This window comes from Mustelus asterias, chromosome X, assembly GCF_964213995.1.
Source record: "Mustelus asterias chromosome X, sMusAst1.hap1.1, whole genome shotgun sequence".
Taxonomy (NCBI): Eukaryota; Metazoa; Chordata; class Chondrichthyes; order Carcharhiniformes; family Triakidae; genus Mustelus; species Mustelus asterias.
The window spans coordinates 8,633,803-8,652,681 of record NC_135834.1 but is presented as its reverse complement, the minus strand read 5'-3'; the positions used below and the strand labels follow the sequence as shown (position 1 = coordinate 8,652,681).

Sequence of the window (18,879 nt, the reverse complement as noted above, 5' to 3'; positions counted from 1 at the left end):
AAACTCAGCGAATGTTCTGGGGGACCCGGGTTCGAATCCCGCCACGGCAGATGGTGGAATTTGAATTCAATTAAAAAAAAATCTGGAATTAAGAATCTACTGATGAAACCGTTGTCGGAAAAAAAAAACATCTGGTTCTTTGAGGGAAGGAAATCTGCTGTCCTTACCCGGTCTGGCCGACATGTGACTCCAGAGCCACAGCAATGTGGTTGACTCTCAACTGCCCTCGGGCAACGAGGGATGGGCAATAAATGTTGGCCCAGCCAGCGACGCCCATGTCCCACGGATGAATTAAAAAAAGGCTCCCTGCTGGGTGTGACTAGTCTGTGCCTGTTACCCTTCCCCCTGCACAACGGGGGGCAATTATTGCAGTTCCATCCTGATTGCTGGGAGCTGGACTGGTGCTTGGTTCAAAGGGGATGTTGGCATCCTGGAAAAGCAATCCTGCTCTGGTCCCACCTGCATCCTTTATTTTTCTTCTAATCCTTCACAGGATGTAGCATCACTTGCAAGATACGTCGCCCATCCTAAATTGCCCTTGAACTGAGTGTCCCGCTCAGCCAGTTCAGAAGGTAGGTAAGAGGCTACCTTGCTCTGGCTCTGTAGGCCAGACCGGGTAAGGACCGCAGATTTCCTTCCCTAAAGGACATTAGTGAACCAGGTAGGTTTTGACAACAATTGCTGACAATTCTATGGTCACCCTTGCGGAGACTGAGGCCTGGAATTTCCACACAACCCGCCACATGTTTCGTGGTGGTGCAGGCGGACCACCATTGGCCAACGATGGAACCTTCTGGTCCCGCTGTTGTCGAAGGGGTTTCCCGTTGAAAGCGCCCCCTGCCACCGGGAAACCGAAAGTAAAGTAGTTTATTTATTAGGGTCACAAGTAAGGATTACATTAACACTGCAATGAAGTTACTGTGAAATTCCCCTAGTCGCCACACTCCTATTCGGGTCAATGCACCCGAACCAGCACGTCTTTCAGACTATGGGAGGAAACCGGAGCACCCGGAGGAAACCCACGCAAACACGGGGAGAACGTGCAGACTCCGCACAGACAGTGACCCAAGCCGGGAATTGAACCCGGGTCCCTGGCGCTGTGAGGCAGCAGTGCCAACCACTGTGCCACCCAAACCTGCAGTGGGGGTGCCTCGTCGGCAGAACTGGAAGACCTTGCTGACTTGAATGGTCATAATTTCCGGCCGGACTTTTGCCAATTATCGATTGGATTCACATTCCACCGGCCGCCATCATGGGATTTGAACCCAAGAGCATTAGCCTGGGTCTCTGATTACTAACCCATCAGCATTACCACCACTGCACCAACTCCTCTGCCACGCCGTCTGTACAGAGAGCAGAAGTGAAGTTACATTCATACGCATTCTCAATGCACTGGCATCTACGAGGCCTTGTAACCAAGGCCTGCCTTCTATAGCTTTTCAGAAGCGAGAGACCTTTGTTCAGAGGTTGCCAGGGGTTCACTCTGCTGCTGTCCCGCCCAGTTTTATGTCCCCCCCTTTTCTGTGAGAAGGGGCACGAGGAAACATTGGCGGTGTCTGGCCGCAGGCCTCATATAATACTCCATCGGTTTTGACAAGAGGCGTTTAATGCTAAGAGGCGCCCTTTCAAAGAAGCAGCTTCATTGGGACATCACCAAACGAATATCCGCCTGTCTGTCCGGGGTTAAGCGGGATTGGTGTTGGCTATACTCCCTGCTGTCGCGTTTGAGGAGTGTGAACCCATTGCATAGTCAAGACTGTAGTGTTCGCAGTTCCTTCCTGCACCCATATCCTTTGGCCTCTTGTTAAGCTCAGCAGTCAGTGTCCAGCCTGACTGGTCCTGAACTTTGATCTCTGCCGCAAAGAGATTTTTGAGGAGGGTCGCAGTATCTTGCTGAACTGTATGTTCGAATATCGCAAGCAGCGAATATCGCAAACATCGACACATCCCGAGTTCCTCGCAGCTGTTTCCACCCAGATTTGACAGCTTGGGAAGTGTGGCCATAAGCAACAATATTCTCTTTATTGGCCTATTTCGGATGGCAATTCCCTTTGTCAGATCCAAATCCAACTGAACAAGGGGACAGTCGGAATTTCTTCAGTCAGAATCTGTGGAACTCTTGGCCGCAGAAGGCTGTGGAGGCCAGGTCATTGAGTGTCTTTAAGACAGAGATAGATAGGTTCTTGATTAATAAGGGGATCAGGGGTTATGGGGAAAAGGCAGGAGAATGGGGATGAGAAAAATATCAGCCATGATTGAATGGCGGGGCAGACTTGATGGGCCGAGTGGCCTAATTCTACTCCTATGTCTTATGGTCTCATGGTCTTATGACATTGATTACGCCTTGGCTTGATGGTGATCTTCAATTTTGGCCACCGCACATTTGGAAGGATACCAAGGCCTTGGGACGGACATTTTCCAGAAAGTCCCCAGGCATGACGTCCTTCAGTTCATGTGGCGACACTGCAGAAGCTGAGATTGTTCTCCTTAGAGCAGAGAAGATTACGAGGAGATTTATTGGGGGCATTCAAAATCATGAGGGGGAGAAGATGATGAATTGATTTGGTGTGGCCTGAAAGGGCGGCGGAAGTGGATGCAATTGTAATGTTCCCAGGAGAATTGGATAAAATTGGATGGAAAGGAAACATTTACAAGGGTGTTGGGGGAAAGAGCAGGGGGAATAGGACCAGTTGGGTAGCTCGACCAACGAGCTGTATAGGCATACGGAGCTGGATTCTCCGATCTCGCCCGCAGTTGGGATTCTCCAGTCCCGCTTCAGGGAATGGAGATTTGGCGGAGCGCCATGTTCTCCATTCTCGCTGGCAACGGAACGAGAGACATCCGGCCATGATAGGTGGAATAGTCTTCTTCTAGACTGTATCATTCTGTGATTCTAATCAGAAAGAGGTGAAGTTTAATATTTATTTCCAAAGCAAAAAATACACCAGGCTGGTGTTATGAGTCTGAGGACACGGTGATCTGCTTTTCTGTTACACCAAGCTTGGCTTTCCTTCATCTTCAAGTTAGGAGGTTCAAGGCCCACTGAAGGATCTCGCCTGTCACTCCAGTGGGTGGGTGTTGCATTGTTGGGTTTGCGGTCTTTTTGGATGTGAGGCCATGTTTGCTGTTTCAGTGGAAGTTCGAGAACTCTCGGAGCCATTCAGAAAAAAATCAGCCTTCTCCCAACGTCCCGGCTTAAACTGGACACACTTAACCCTCAACCCTAAAAGCAATGAGCTTTGTCATTCGTCTCCTAACTGCTGTGTTTCTTGCCTCACAACAGAGACAACATTGCTTCTACTTTGTTCACAGTGAAGCACTGTGGGATGCCCTGAGGTTGTGAAAGGCGCTATATAAATGCAAGTTCTTGCTTTCATAGAATCCCAGAAAGAGGCCATTTGGCTCATCGAGTCTGCAACGACCACAATCCCACCCAAGCCCGATCCCCGTAACCCCACGTATTTACCCTGCTAATCCCCCTGACACTAAGGGGCAATTTAGCATGGCCAATGCCCCTAACCTGCACATCTTTGGACACTAAGGGGCAAATTAGCATGGCCAATCCACCTAACCTGCACATCTTTGGACACTAAGGGGCAATTTGCATGGCCAATCCATCTAACCTACACATCCTTGGATACTAAAGGGCGATTTAGCACGGCCAATCCACCTAACCTGCACATCTTTTGGACTGTGGGAGGAAACCAGAGCGCCCGGAGGAAACCCACGCAGACACGGGGAGAACATGCAAACTCCACACAGACAGTGACCCAAGCCGGGAATCGAACCCGGGTCCCTGGCGCTGCGAGGCAGCAGTGCTAACCACTGTGCCACCGTGCCGCCGCAACCGCTGATTTCCTTCAGACTAACTCCTAAGTCTGGCGAACAGGATTCTCTGAAGACGGACACCCTCAATGTTCAGAGCATGGTTTATTTTCCGAAGCCAGGAATCGAACCCGGGTCCCTGGCGCTGTGAGGCAGCTAACCACTGTGCCACCGTTCTGACCAGAAATTTTCATTCCCTGACCGGGAATCAAACTCGGGCCGCGGCGGTGAGAGCGCTAAATCCTAACCACTCGACCACCAAATGCAATGCCAATTAGCAGATGGCAAAGAAAGCCAGCAGGTGGGCTCATGTTCTTTCATTGTCTAGGCCGCTGTGAGAGCGATTGCTGAGTGAGATCCCCTCACTCTCTCTCCATCGCTAAGTGTAAACAGAGCTATTGTTCTCCCTTTCTCCTTCTCCATGTTCCTTGCCTCTTCTCCGCAACGCGTTGACTTGTGCTGCGTTGTGGGTGCCGTTTATCCTTTCCTATTGCTGTCTGCGATCGTGCTGCACACAAAATGGCTGCCAGGTTTGCTAACAAAGCAAAGTCGCTGCACTCCAAGGCAGATTATCACACGTGACGTGCTCTGAGACATCACCGTGGAGTCTGATGCGGCACTTTGCGTCGACTTTACGTAGAGATTCGCTGTCCTGTCATTGTGCTGTGCGCGTTGATGGGCCCGTGGTGTTCTGCGAAGGGGGAAAAGGTTCATAAAACCCTGCAAAAACGTGCTGTGGAACTGTGCAGTGCCAATCCTCAGGTCATAAAAGCAAGCGCTTCTGATGCTGTGGATTAGATGCTGGATTACTGCAAACATTTGGCTTAGTTCTTTTTTATTCATTCACGGGACATGCGCGTTGCTGGCTGGTATTACCATTAATTGCCCATTCCTAGTTGCCTGAGGGCAGTTGAGAGTCAACTACATTGCTGTGGCTCTGGAGTCACATGTAGGCCAGACCGGGTAAGGACGGCATATTTCCTTCTCTAAAGGAACCAGATGTTTTTTTCTGACAATGGTTTCATGGTCATCAGTAGATTCTTAATTCCAGATATTTTTTATTGAATTCAAATTCCACCATCTGCCGTGGGGGGATTCGAACCCAGGTCCCCCAGAACATCAGCTGAGTTTCTGGATTAATAGTCGAGTGATAATACCACTAGGCCATTGGCTCCCCCACAGAAAGTATGTAAACGGGGTGATTGTCCAATCTCATACCCCTGACAAGGAGTCTTGTCTCCTGAGGGAACATGTCAGAAATTCAGGCCCACCTCACATCAGGTGATGTTTCATACAACATTAGAAAATATTCTTTGCATGGATGAAATAGCTGACAGCTTAAAATGGTTAAGAAAAAAAGCTTTTATGAACTGTATCAAACCATAATAAAACTCTGAAACATTGACATATTTTTCATGTAATATTCCCCCTTTCAAATCTCCCCCCATCACCCCCTGCTCAAAAACACCCCATGCTCGATCCTCTCTGTTCTCTCAAACTGCTGGCCCTTCTCCAACCTCATTCCGTTCATAGGATATGATGTTGCCTCCCTGATCTGTGCCCACCTTTCCCACGAATCCACGCTGGAACCGCTCCACTTCCACCCCAGCCACACGCAGACAACCCTTATCAAATTCACACAAAACACTCCGTGTCACTGCGAAAGATATTTCTTCTCGACAATATAGAATCATAGAATCCCTACAGTGCAGAAGAGACTATTCGGCCCATCGAATCTTCACTGACTCTCCAACAGAATCTGACCAAGCCCACCCACCGCCCTATCCCCGTAACCCCACACATTTACCCCGCCAATCCCCCTAACCTACACATTTTGGGACACTAAGGGGAAATTTAGCATGGCCAATCCACCTAACCTACACATCTTTGGACACTAAGGGGCAATTTAGCATGGCCAATCCACCTAACCTACACATCTTTGGACACTAAGGGCGGCACGGTAGCACAGTGGTTAGCACTGCTGCTTCACAGCTCCAGGGTCCCGGGTTCGATTCCTGGCTTGGGTCACTGTCTGTGTGGAGTTTGCACATTCTCCTCGTGTCTGCGTGGGTTTCCTCCGGGTGCTCCGGTTTCCTCCCACAGTCCAAAGATGTGCGGGTTAGGTTGATTGGCCAGATTAAAAATTGCCCCTTAGAGTCCTGGGATGTGTAGGTTAGAGGGATTAGCGGGTAAAAATATGTGGGGATAGGGCCTGGGTGGAATTGTGGTCGGTGCAGACTCGATGGGCCAAATGGCCTCCTTCTGCACTGTAGGGTTTCTATGATTCTATGAATTTAGCATGGCCAATCCACCTAACCTACACATCTTTGGACACTAAGGGGCAATTTAGCATGGCCAATCCACTGAACCTACACTTCTTTGGACACTAAGGGGCAATTTAGCATGGCCAATCCCCCTAACCTGCACTTCTTTGGACACTAAGGGGCAATTTAGCATGGCCAATCCACCTAACCTGCACATCTTTGGACACTAAGGGGCAATTTAGCATGGCCAATCCACCTAACCTACACATCTTTGGACACTAAGGGGCAATTTAGCATGGCCAATCCACCTAACCTACACATCTTTGGACACTAAGGGGCAATTTAGCATGGCCAATCCACTGAACCTACACTTCTTTGGACACTAAGGGGCAATTTAGCATGGCCAATACACCTAACCTGCACATCTTTGGACACTAAGGGGCAATTTAGCATGGCCAATCCACCTGACCTGCACATCCTTGGATACTAAGGTGCAATTTAGCATGGCCAATCCACCTAACCTGCACACCTTTGGACACTAAGGGGCAATTTAGCATGGCCAATCCATCTAACCTGCACATCTTTGGACACTAAGGGGCAACTGAGCATTGTCAATCCACCTAACCTGCACATCTTTGGACACTAAGGGGCAATTTAGCATGGCCAATCCACCTAACCTGCACATCTTTGGACACTAAGGGGCAATTTAGCATGGCCAATCCACCTAACCTTCACATCTTTGGACACTAAGAGGCAATTTAGCATGGCCAATCCCCCTAACCTGCACTTCTTTGGACACTAAGGGGCAATCTGGCATGGCCAAAACACCTAACCTGCACATCGTTGGACACTAAGGGGCAATTTAGCATGGCCAATCCACCTAACCTGCACATCTTTGGACACTAAGGGGCAATTTAGCATGGCCAATCCACCTGACCTGCACATCCTTGGATACTAAGGTGCAATTTAGCATGGCCAATCCACCTAACCTGCACACCTTTGGACACTAAGGGGCAATTTAGCATGGCCAATCCATCTAACCTGCACATCTTTGGACACTAAGGGGCAACTGAGCATTGTCAATCCACCTAACCTGCACATCTTTGGACACTAAGGGGCAATTTAGCATGGCCAATCCACCTAACCTGCACATCTTAGGACACTAAGGGGCAATTTAGCATGGCCAATCCACCTAACCTGCACATCGTTGGACACTAAGGGTCAATTTAGCATGGCCAATCCACCTAACCTGCACATCTTTGGACACTAAGGGGCAATTTAGCATGGCCAATCCACCTGACCTGCACATCCTTGGATACTAAGGTGCAATTTAGCATGGCCAATCCACCTAACCTGCACACCTTTGGACACTAAGGGGCAATTTAGCATGGCCAATCCATCTAACCTGCACATCTTTGGACACTAAGGGGCAACTGAGCATTGTCAATCCACCTAACCTGCACATCTTTGGACACTAAGGGGCAATTTAGCATGGCCAATCCACCTAACCTGCACATCTTTGGACACTAAGGGGCAATTTAGCATGGCCAATCCACCTAACCTTCACATCTTTGGACACTAAGAGGAAATTTAGCATGGTCAATCCAGCGAACCTACACATCTTTGGAGTGTGGGAGGAAACCAGAGCACTCTCAGGAAACCCATGCAGACACGGGGAGAATGTGCAAATTCCACACAGACAGTGACCCGAGGCCAGAATTGAACCCAGGTCCCTGGCGCTGTGCGACAGCAGTGCTCACCACTGTGCCACCGTGCCGCCCACGCCATCCTCCTCCGGTGACTTTTCCCCCTTGTCTAGCTGAGTGGGATTGCCCTGAGCCTTGTTCTATTCTCTGATCAAGTCGCAGACACAGAGTTGCCTGCGATGGTTTCCCTTCCTGATCCTATACCATTACTTCCCCTAGAGGGTTTATCCTGAGCCCGCTGTAATTCCCACCTACAAGACTCCTCCTCTGCGCCGCCGCCGCCACACCCCCCCGCCCCCCCCCCCCCCCCCCCCCCCGGCAATATCATCTGAAGGCAAGTTCCACTCAGACACTGATGATTCTGTCACCTCCCTTGACCCATCCACTTGTTTTAAATGGACACCCTAATTTTCATTGAGTCCCATTTGCCTATCACTCCAATGCTCACTGACCTACAATAGCCCCTGATCCAACAATGCCATGATTTTAAAATGCTCATTCTTGTGTTCAAATCCCTGCAAGGCCTTGCTCCTTCTTACGTCTGTGACCTCCTCTAGCCCCACAATCCTCTGAGACTGTGTTCCTCAACTTTGACCTCTTGCACGTCCCCACTTCGTTTGTTCCGCCATTCGTGGCCGTACGTTCAGGCACTTGAGCCCTGACGGAGTTGCGGATAGTGATGAAGATTGTCAGAGAATACAGCAGGATATAGATAGGCTGGAAAATTGGACAGAGAAACGGCGAATGGAATTTAATCCGGACAAATGTGAGGTGATGCATTTTGGTAGATCCAATTCAGGTGGGAGCTATAAAATAAATGGCAGAACCATCAGGAGCACAGACACACGGAGAGATCTGGGAGTTGAAGTCCACAGATCCTTAAAAGTGGCTGCACAGATGGAAAAGGTGGTGAAGTAAGCATGTCTGCCTTCACCAGACAGGGCATCGAGTATAAAAGTTGGCAAATCATGTTACAGTTGTATAAAATGTTGGTTAGGCTACATTTGGAATACTGTGTCCAATTCTGGTCACCACACTACCAGAAGGACGCGGAGGCTTTGGAGAGGGTACAGAAAAGGTTAACCAGGATGTTGCCTGGTCTGGAGGGTCTTAGCTATGAGGAGAGATTGAATAAACTGGGATTGTTCTCGCTGGAAAGACGGAGGCTGAGGGGTGACCCGATAGAAGTTTATAAAATTATGAGGGGTATGGATAGGGTGAACAGTTGGAAGCTTTTTCCCAGGGCAGAAATGACAATTACAAGGGGGCATAAGTTCAAGATAAGGGGGGAAAGGTTCAGTGGAGATGTGCGGGGAAGTTTTTTACACGGAGGGTGGTGGGGGCCTGGAGTGCGCTGCCAAGTGAGGTGGTTGAGGCAGATACGTTAGCGACAGTTAAGACTTATCTGGATAGACACATGAACAGACGGGGAATAGAGGGATGCAGGCGGATGGTCTGGATAGGACAACGTGATCGGTGCAGGCTTGGAGGGCCGAAGGGTCTGTTCCTGTGCTGTACTGTCCTTTGCTCTTTGACGCTCTGCAATTCCCCCTCTAAACCTCTCCGTCTCTTCGCCTCACTTATCTCCTTTAAAACATGACATAAAGCCTACCTTTCTGACCATGGTCACCTGTCCTAATATCTCCTTATGTCAAGCTTTATTTTAGAACGCTCCTGTGAAGCACCTTGGGATGTTTGTACAAGTTGTTGTTGTTTCCATCTGAGTCCAAAATTCAGGGAGTGGTTCGAGACAGCTCAAACCATTTATGGGCGTATTTCTGCCTCACTCAAGGGTAGCAACTCTGCAGGATGTGGCTGTTGGCGTTCTGACTGGAACCTCAGCTTTTCCCCCACATTTATCAGTGACTTGAGAGAGCTGGGGATGACAGCATTGTGAGGTGTCGCAATAATGAGCGCGGATAGGAGCAAAAGATGAGCGGCACGGTGGCACAGTGGTTAGCACTGCTGCCTCACAGCGCCAGGGACCCGGGTTCAATTCGCGGCTTGGGTCACTGTCTGTGTGGAGTTTGCACGTTCTCCCCGTGTCTGCGTGGGTTTCCTCCGGATGCTCCAGTTTCCTCCCACACTCCAAAGATGTGCAGGTTAGGTTGATTGGTCATGCTAAATTGACCCGAGTATCAGGGGGATTAGTAGGGTGGGGTTACGGGAATAGGGTCTGCGTGGGATGTGGTTGGTACAGACTCGATGGGTCAAATGGCCTCCTTCTGTACTGTAGGGATTCGATGAAGGAAAAAGGGGCTTTGATAGGGACTAAAAGTATGGGGTTTTAGTGTGGGAAAGTGTGAGGCAGTGTACATCTTACATAACGAAATGCACAGGACTGTGGAGAAGCAGAGAGATTTAGGAGGGCCGTGTCATAAAATCACAAAAGGCCAGTGGACGAGTACAAGAGGAGATTTAAAGAGGCGAATGCAATTTTGGCCTTTACCTCAAGATTGCTTCAGTCTCCAGAACCTTGCTCAGACCCCGCTTGGGGTAAGTGCGTTTAGGTTCGGCACCAAACCGCATGAAGGGTATTAGCCTTGGATGTGATAGGACCCATCTCCTTCAGAGTGACACTGGAGCTTAAAAGGTAAATGAGGAGGACAGATTGCACACACACTCGGCTGTCAAACCCAGAACCCAGTGGTTAGCACTGCTGCCTCACAGTGCCACAGTCACAGGTTCGATTCCCGGCTTGGGTCACTGTCTGCGTGGAACAAAGAACAGTACAGCACAGGAACAGGCCCTTCGGCCCTCCAAGCCCGCACCGCTCCCTGGTCCAAACTAGACCATTCTTTTGTATCCCTCCATTCCCACTCCGTTCATGTGGCTATCTAGATAAGTCTTAAACGTTCCCAGTGTGTCCGCCTCCACCACCTTGCCCGGCAGCGCATTCCAGGCCCCCACCACCCTCTGTGTAAAATATGTCCTTCTGATATCCGTGTTAAACCTCCTCCCCCTCACCTTGAACCTATGACCCCTCGTGAACGTCACCACCGACCTGGGGAAAAGCTTCCCACCGTTCACCCTATCTATGCCTTTCATAATTTTATACACCTCTATTAGGTCTCCCCTCATCCTCCGTCTTTCCAGTGAGAACAACCCCAGTTTACCCAATCTCTCCTCATAACTAAGCCCTTCCATACCAGGAGGTAAACCTCCTCTGCTCTCTCTCTAAAGCCTCCACATCCTTCTGGTAGTGTGGCGACCAGAACTGGACGCAGTATTCCAAATGCGGCCGAACCAACGTTCTATACAACTGCAACATCAGACCCCAACTTTTATACTCTATGCCCCGTCCTATAAAGGCAAGCATGCCATATGCCTTCTTCACCACCTTCTCCACCTGTGACGTCACCTTCAAGGATCTGTGGACTTGCACACCCAGGTCCCTCTGCGTATCTACACCCTTTATGGTTCTGCCATTTATTGTATAACTCCCCCCTATGTTAGTTCTACCAAAATGCATCACTTTGCATTTGCACATTCTCCCCGTCTCTGCGTGGGTTTCCTCCGGGTGCTCCGGTTTCCTCCCACAGTCTGAAAGACGTGCTGATTAGGTGCATTGATCGTGCTAAATTCTCCCTCAGTGTAACCGAACAGGAGTGTGGCAACTGAGGGATTTTCACAGTAACTTCATTGCAGTGTTAATGTAAGCCTACTTGTGACACTAATAAATAAATAAACTTTAAATTGTTTGGAAAAGATGGTGCTCGAATTAAAGTGGTTAATTTTTTCTTAAGTTTTATTTATTAGTGTTACAAGTAGGCTGACATTAACACTGCATTGAAGTTACTGTGAAAATCCCCTGGTCGCCACACTCCTGTTCGGGTACATTGGGGGAGAATTTAGCATGGCCAATGCACCGAACCAGCACGTCTTTCGAACTGTGGGAGGAAACCGGAGCACCCGAAGGAAACCCACGCAGACACGGGGAGAACGTGCAAACTCCACACAGACAATGACCCAAACCGGGAATCGAACCCAGGTCCCTGGCGCTATGAGGCAGCAGTGCTAACCACTGTGCCACCATGCTGCCGGGATTGATTGGGTAGATAGAGAGAAATTATTTTCTGGTGAGGAGAGTCTATAATAAGGCGGGGGAGAGAAACTTTAAAATTCCAGCTAGGCCGTTCAGGAGTTACATCAGGAAGCCTTTCCTCACACAAGGGGGAGTGGAAATCTAGAATTTTCTCCGTCCAAGAAGTTGTCCAGGCTGGGATACTCAAATACCTGAACTGAGATTGATAGATTTATGTTGGGTTGAGGGGATTAAGGGTTGTGGAACGAAGGTGGGTCGATGGAGATCAGTCATGATCTTATTGAATGGCAGAGCAGGCTCAAGGGGCCAGATGGCCTACTCCTGCTCCTAGTTTTTATGTTCTTATGTCCTTATGATCGAACTGAATGGAGGAATGGGCTCAAGGGGCTGAATGGCATCCTCCTGTTGCTTTGTGAGAGATCAAATAGATACTGTAATGCAGGTGGATGCCACGTTGGAAATGTTAGTTAAGCCAAGAACGCATTATGGGCGTCTAGGTAATGGGAAGGGTAAAGGAGCTTCGAACCAAGCATGATGTTTCTTGAATAGAATCCAAGTCTATTATAGAAAAGTGAAAGCTAAAAATATCATCTGCGCGACAGTGGCTTTTGTGGAAGGAAAAATAGGTTGCAATCGAAATGATACTTGGGATTATAATTGCTTTTCAAAATTGCCAACCCAGAGTGATATTGTTTTCCCGAACGTGTGCCTTGATTTTATTTGAAATGCACATAATTGTTTGCAAAATCTGTGTGACCTGTAGTGTAAGACTAATGTAATGTAGCCTCTGAATCAACAGCAGGCGGGATCATTAAGAGTTCTGTAAGAACATATATTTCAAAAGAACCCATGACCTTGCTGTTCTGACTTTGGCCTGGGAAGGCAGAATTATTCTGGTACGCAATCGCTGTTTAAAATTCCACTTCAGCTGCGGGGAGGCAATTAAATGGCTGAGCGAAGCTTGCTCTCTCTTCTCCTGAAGAGCTGTAACTTCCTTCTCCGATGCATACAAAGATTGACCTGACGTAACGCTCTTTCTTTTCAAGGGAGAACATCTTGGTCCTGGACATTTTTTTCGAGGCCCTCAACTACGAGACGATCGAGCAGAAAAAAGCATACGAAGTGGCTGGCCTGCTGGGTGAGTTTTTGCCACCGAAAACACCCTGACATCTTTGATGCCTGTTCCAAAGGCGTGAGAATAGCGGGGAGGGCGGGGAGGGGGGTTGCACCCTGTTGGGAGTCCAGATTGGGAGTCCATGCCAGCCATTTACTGTGGCGAATGGTGAATTGCAAAGAATAGTTTGATTTATTATTGTCACCTGTATTATCATAGAACCCCGACAGTGCAGAAGGGGTATTCATTTTTTTAACCTGGTGTTGGGAGACTTCTTACTGTGCCCACCCCAGCCCAACGCCGACATCTCCACATCATCGCAAAACAGCTTGACACCAGAATGTGGCAGCATTTGACATAAAAAGAACAAAGAACAAAGAAAATTACAGCACAGGAACAGGCCCTTCGGCCCTCCTGCAGCGACCATGCTGCCCGACTGAACTAAAACCCCCGACCCTTCCAGGGACCATATCCCTCCATTCCCATCCCATTCATGTCCAGACGCCCCTTAAAAGTCACTATCGTATCCGCTTCCACTACCTCCCCCGGCAGCGAGTTCCAGGCACCCACCACCCTCTGTGCAAAAAATCTGCCTCGTACATCGCCTTTAAACCTTGCCCCTCGCACCTTCAACCTACTTATTAGTGTCACAATTAGACTTACATTAACGCCGCAATGAAGTTACTGTGAAAATCCCCTAGTCGCCACACTCCTGTTCGGGTACACTGAGGGAGAATTTAGCACAGCCAATGCACCCTAACCAGCACATCTTTTGGACTGTGGGAGGAAACCGGAGCACCCGGAGGAAACCGGGGAGAACGTGCAGACTCCGTATAGAACCACATGAGATATTTGGACATTTGATCAAAGGCGTTGTTAAAAAAAAGAGGGTGTTGAGGAATTCTAATAGGTCCTTGGAGGCAGAAGTCCCTTCACCAAGATCCCTCTATTTACAAGTCTGACAACAGCGTACAGAGTGCTTTCAGTTCGCAGTCTACACTAGGAGCGCCAGAGGAACTGGCACGCCTGGTTAAATACAAAGCAAGAGGCTCCCTGATTGGCCTGTCAATTTGGCCCTTAATCAGGGAGTTCATAATCTAACAGGCCAACCTCAATTGCCTGATGAAAGTAATTGCGGGAATCTCTTAAAGGAGAAGCGACAATTGAGAGGGGTAGGGAGGAAATTCTGGAGATTAGGATCTGAAGGCACAGCCAGCTCTTATGGAGATTGGGGATGCACAAGAGGACAGAATTAGAGGAGCGCAGTGATCGCAAAGGGTCGTGGGGACTGGAGGAGATTACAGAGAAGAGTGCGGGTTAAAAATGAGATGAGAATGTTTGAAATCAAAGTGGGAGTCGGTTATAGACCAGCAAGCACAGGAGCTGATCGTGAATAGGACTTGCTGTGAGGGAGGATAGGCAGAACAGAGTGGAGGTACATGGGTGTTTTACTGGTTGGCAATCGGTGACTAGTGGTGTGCCTCAGGGATCAGTGTTGGGACTGCAATTGTTTACGATTTACACAGATGATTTGGAGTTGGGGACCAAGTGTAGTGTGTCAAAATTTGCAGATGACACTAAGATGAGTGGCAGAGCAAAGTGTGCAGAGGACACTGAAAGTCTGCAAAGGGATATAGATAGTCTAAGTGAGTGGGCGAGCGTCTGGCAGATGGAGTACAATGTTGGTAAATGTGAGCTCATCCATTTTGGTAGGAATAACAGCAAAATTGACTATTATTTAAATGGTAAAACATTGCAGCATGCTGCTGTGCAGAGGGATCTGGGTGTCCTTGTGCAGGAATCACAAGGAGTTGGTTTGCAGGTGCAGCAGGTAATTAAGAAGGCAAATGGAATTTTGTCCTTCATTGCTAGAGGGATGGAGTTTAAAAACAGCGAGGTTATGTTGCAGCTGTATGAGGTGCTGGTGAGGCCACACCTGGAGTACTGTGTACAGTTTTGGTCTCCTTACTTGAGAAAGGATATACTGGCACTGGAGGGGGTGCAGAGGAGATTCACTCGGTTGATTCCGGAGTTGAGAGGGTTGGCTTATGAGGAGAGACTGAGTAGACTGCGGCTATACTCATTGGAATTCAGAAGAATGAGGGGAGATCTTATAGAAACATATAAGATTATGAAGGGAATAGATAAGATAGAAGCAGGGAAGTTGTTTCCACTGGCGGGTGAAACTAGAACTAGGGGACATGGCCTCAAAATAAGGGGGAGCAGATTTAGGACTGAGTTGAGGAGAAACTTCTTCACCCAAAGGGTTATGAATCTGTGGAATTCCCTGCCCAGTGAAGCAGTTGAGGCTAGCTCATTGAATGTTTTTAAGGCAAGGATAGATAGATTTTTGAACAGTAAAGGAATTAAGGGTTATGGTGAGCGGGCGGGTAAGTGGAGCTGAGTCCACAAGAAGATCAGCCATGATCTTATTGAATGGCGGAGCAGGCTCGAGGGGCCAGATGGCCTACTCCTGATCCTAGTTCTTATGTTCTTATGTTCTTAACAGAGTTTTGCCTGAGCTCAAGTTTCTGAGCGGTGGACAACAAGAGGCCAGCCAGTGTGAAATGTCGATTGGAATGCATTAATGATTGTAACATTGACCTCTCATCCAAGAGGAAAGTGAGGCAATGAAATGTCACAGTGCTGGAGTTGAAGTAACTCTGCAGAGGTTGAGTTTTGAGATGAATTGTTGAGGCACCTTTATTCTTTCGCCATGACATGCCTGAGGTGGCTTGTTGCGATAATGTGCAAAAATTGGAAGGGTATTCCCTTCCATGTCCTGACCTCCACTCAACATCCAACAAACTGTTCGTCACCAAAGCTTACAGATCGAGGAAAGTGGAGAGATGACGGCAGAGGTTTCTAACACACCGATGAAGGCAGGGCTGTTGTTTCGGAGACTTGTAAGATACCAGTGCACAGAGCTCAGTTTTATTTGCGATCCGAATGAATTTCACCCAGTGCCTGATCTCATCCCGGTTTATCAGGAGATTGTAGCCGGCAGTCTAATAGACCTGAGGCATGAGTAATGGATCATTGAGTCATCACTTCTCAGCCTCACACCACAAGTGCAGATTAAAATGGTTCCCAACCAGGATCAGCGGTAATGCTATTCATTCTGTCTATCTGTGGATATGTATTTCCCCCATTACCTGCAGAAATTCGAAATAAAAGTCACTGTTGTAACAATGAATACGACCATATGAACTAGGAGCAAGAGTAGGCCATTCAGCCCCTCGAGCCTGCTCCATTCAGTAAGATCATGCGCTGATCTGATTGTAACCTCAACCCCACATTCCTGCCCACCCCCCGATAACCTTTCACCCCCTTGTTAATCAATAATCTTATCTCGCTCTGCCTTAAAAATATTCAAACATTCTGCTTCCACTGCCTTTTGAGGAAGAAACCACAAGAAGCTACAAAAGGTCGTGAATGTAGCCCAATCCATCACGCAAACCAGCCTCCCATCCATTGACTCTGTCTACACTTCCCGCTGCCTCGGAAAAGCAGCCAGCATAATTAAGGACCCCACGCACCCCGGACATTCTCTCTTCCACCTTCTTCCGTCGGGAAAAACATCCAAAAGTCTGAGGTCACGTACCAACTGACTCAAGAACAGCTTCTTCCCTGCTGCCATCAGACCTTTGAATGGACCTACCTCGCATTAGGTTGATCTTTCTCTGCACCCTAGCTATGACTGTAACACTACATTCTGCACTCTCTCCTTTCCTTCTCTATGAACGGTGTGCTTTGTATAGCGCGCAAGAAACAATACTTTTCACTGTATACTAATACATGTGACAATAATAAATCAAATCAAATCAAATCAAAAAGAGAGTTCCAAAGCTTCACCACCCTCTGAGAGAAAAGATTTCTCCTCATCCCCATCTTAAATGACCCCTTATTTTTAAACAGACTCCTGGATACCATATAATGAGCCACTTTGTACAAGCCTAATTTAAAGTGATCTCTCACTGTTCTTAGTCTGAACTTAGGCCCTGTGGTATTTTTAAAAGATAGGCTTGCAGAGCATGAAGGTACAAATAAACAAGAGCTTTATTAGAAAGGAGTTGACTCTACAGGCTGTGAGGATAGACTGCCCATTTGCCCGGACAAATGGCTTATGACTGTGGAACAGATACAGGGATAGTGTCCAAAGATGTGCAGGTTAGGTGGATTGGCCATGCTAAATTGCCCCTTAGTGTCCAAAGATGTGTAGGTTAGGTGGATTGGCCATGCTAAATTGCCCCTTAGTGTCCAAAGATGTGTAGGTTAGGGGGATTGGCCATGCTAAATTGCCCCTTAGTGTCCAAAGATGTGTAGGTTAGGTGGATTGGCCATGCTAAATTGCCCCTTAGTGTCCAAAGATGTGTAGGTTAGGTGGATTGGCCATGCTAAATTGCCCCTTAGTGTCCAAAGATGTGTAGGTGAGGTGAATTGGCCATGCTAAATTGCCCCTTAGTGTCCAAAGATGTGCAGGTTAGCTGGATTGGCCATGCTAAATTGCCCCTTAGTGTCCAAAGATGTGCAGGTTAGGTGGATTGGCCAAGCTAAATTGCCCCTTAGTGTCCAAAGATGTACGGGTTAGGTGGATTGGCCATGCTAAATTGCCCCTTAATGTCCAAAGATGTGCGGGTTAGGTGGATTGGCCATGCTAAATCGTCCCTTAGCGTCACGGGGGTTAGCGGTGTACATACAGAGGTTTACAGAGATAGGGGCTGGGTGGGATTGTTGTCGGTGCAGGCTCGATGGGCAAAATGGCCTCCTTCTGCAGTCGGGATTCTATGATTCTGTGATCTCCTACCTTGCCAAACCTCCTCACCTCGAGATGGGAAGAGAGCTGTCCCCATCGGAGCAGCAGACAGCCCTGGCTCAGCCGGGATCCCATAGAGGTGAGATCCAGGGCACGTAAATTGGGCTCTGCCAGGCTGGAATGTCGATGCATGCCCACTGGGTCTTTCAGTCTGTGGGGAATGTTCCATAAGCGAATTGTGAGTTGTGGAGCTGTCTCTTGCATGCCCGCTGGAGGGCCACTTGGTTCCTGTCAGCAAGAGGGATATTGAGCGCAAATATTTTTCATCCGGAAACCAGCTCAAATGCTCCCAGTCCCCTGCTCGATTGTTAACATTTATTATTTATGATTCTTGTGTTTGTTGTAAAGTTGACATTCTAGTCAGGCACCGTGAGGAGTTCCAAACGGGGCCTAATTAGACTGCCTGTCAGTGTAATAAATGGCAAGGTAGGTGCGGTGATAATATTTTACCACAAATATCAGACCAAGCATAAGAAAAGAACCTGAGGCAAGGGGCAGAGACATTTCTTCACGAGTGGCTTGCTCTGATTTTCCACAGACTGCTGGAAGGATGGTGAAAAACCATCCGGAAAGAGTTTCAAAAGAGAATTGGATAAATGCTTGAAAGGGAAAGATTTGGAGCGCCACAGAGAATTGGATGGCTCTTTCAAAGCACAGGCACGATGGGCTGAATGGCCTCTTTCTGTGTTGTATTTTTCATAGAATCGCAGAATTCCTACGGTGCAGAAGGAGATCATTCGGCCCATCGAGTCTGCACCGACCACAATGCCACCAGGCCCTATCCCATAGCCCCACACATTTAGCCTGTGAATCCCCCTGACACTAAGGGACAATTTAGCATGGCCAATCCCCCTAACCCGCACATCTTTGGAGTGTGGGAGGAAACCGGAGCACCCGGAGGAAACCCACGCAGACACGGGGAGAATGTGCAGACTCCACACAGACAGTGACCCAAGCCGGGAATTGAACCTGGGTCCCTGGCGCTGTGAGGCAGCAGTGCTAACCTCTGTGCTACCATTCAAGCAAATCAGTGACATTACCACAGTGCTTTGTGCTTCACAGCATTGTAAAGTGACAGTGTAACTCAGCAGCCAACCAGGCTGTCAGGT

At 48.4% G+C, this 18,879-nt stretch overlaps 1 protein-coding gene across 4 annotated transcripts in view; it reads left to right on the top strand.

Moving 5' to 3' along the window:
- Nucleotides 1–18,879, top strand: part of LOC144481903 (acid-sensing ion channel 1-like) — a 1,161,333-nt gene that overhangs the window by 1,108,074 nt on the left and 34,380 nt on the right. For all 4 annotated transcript variants that reach the window (XM_078201068.1, XM_078201069.1, XM_078201066.1 and 1 more), the window contains one exon: nucleotides 12,887–12,978. In XM_078201068.1, coding sequence (XP_078057194.1) covers nucleotides 12,887–12,978 — 92 coding nt within the window. The remainder of the gene's footprint in view (nucleotides 1–12,886; nucleotides 12,979–18,879) is intronic.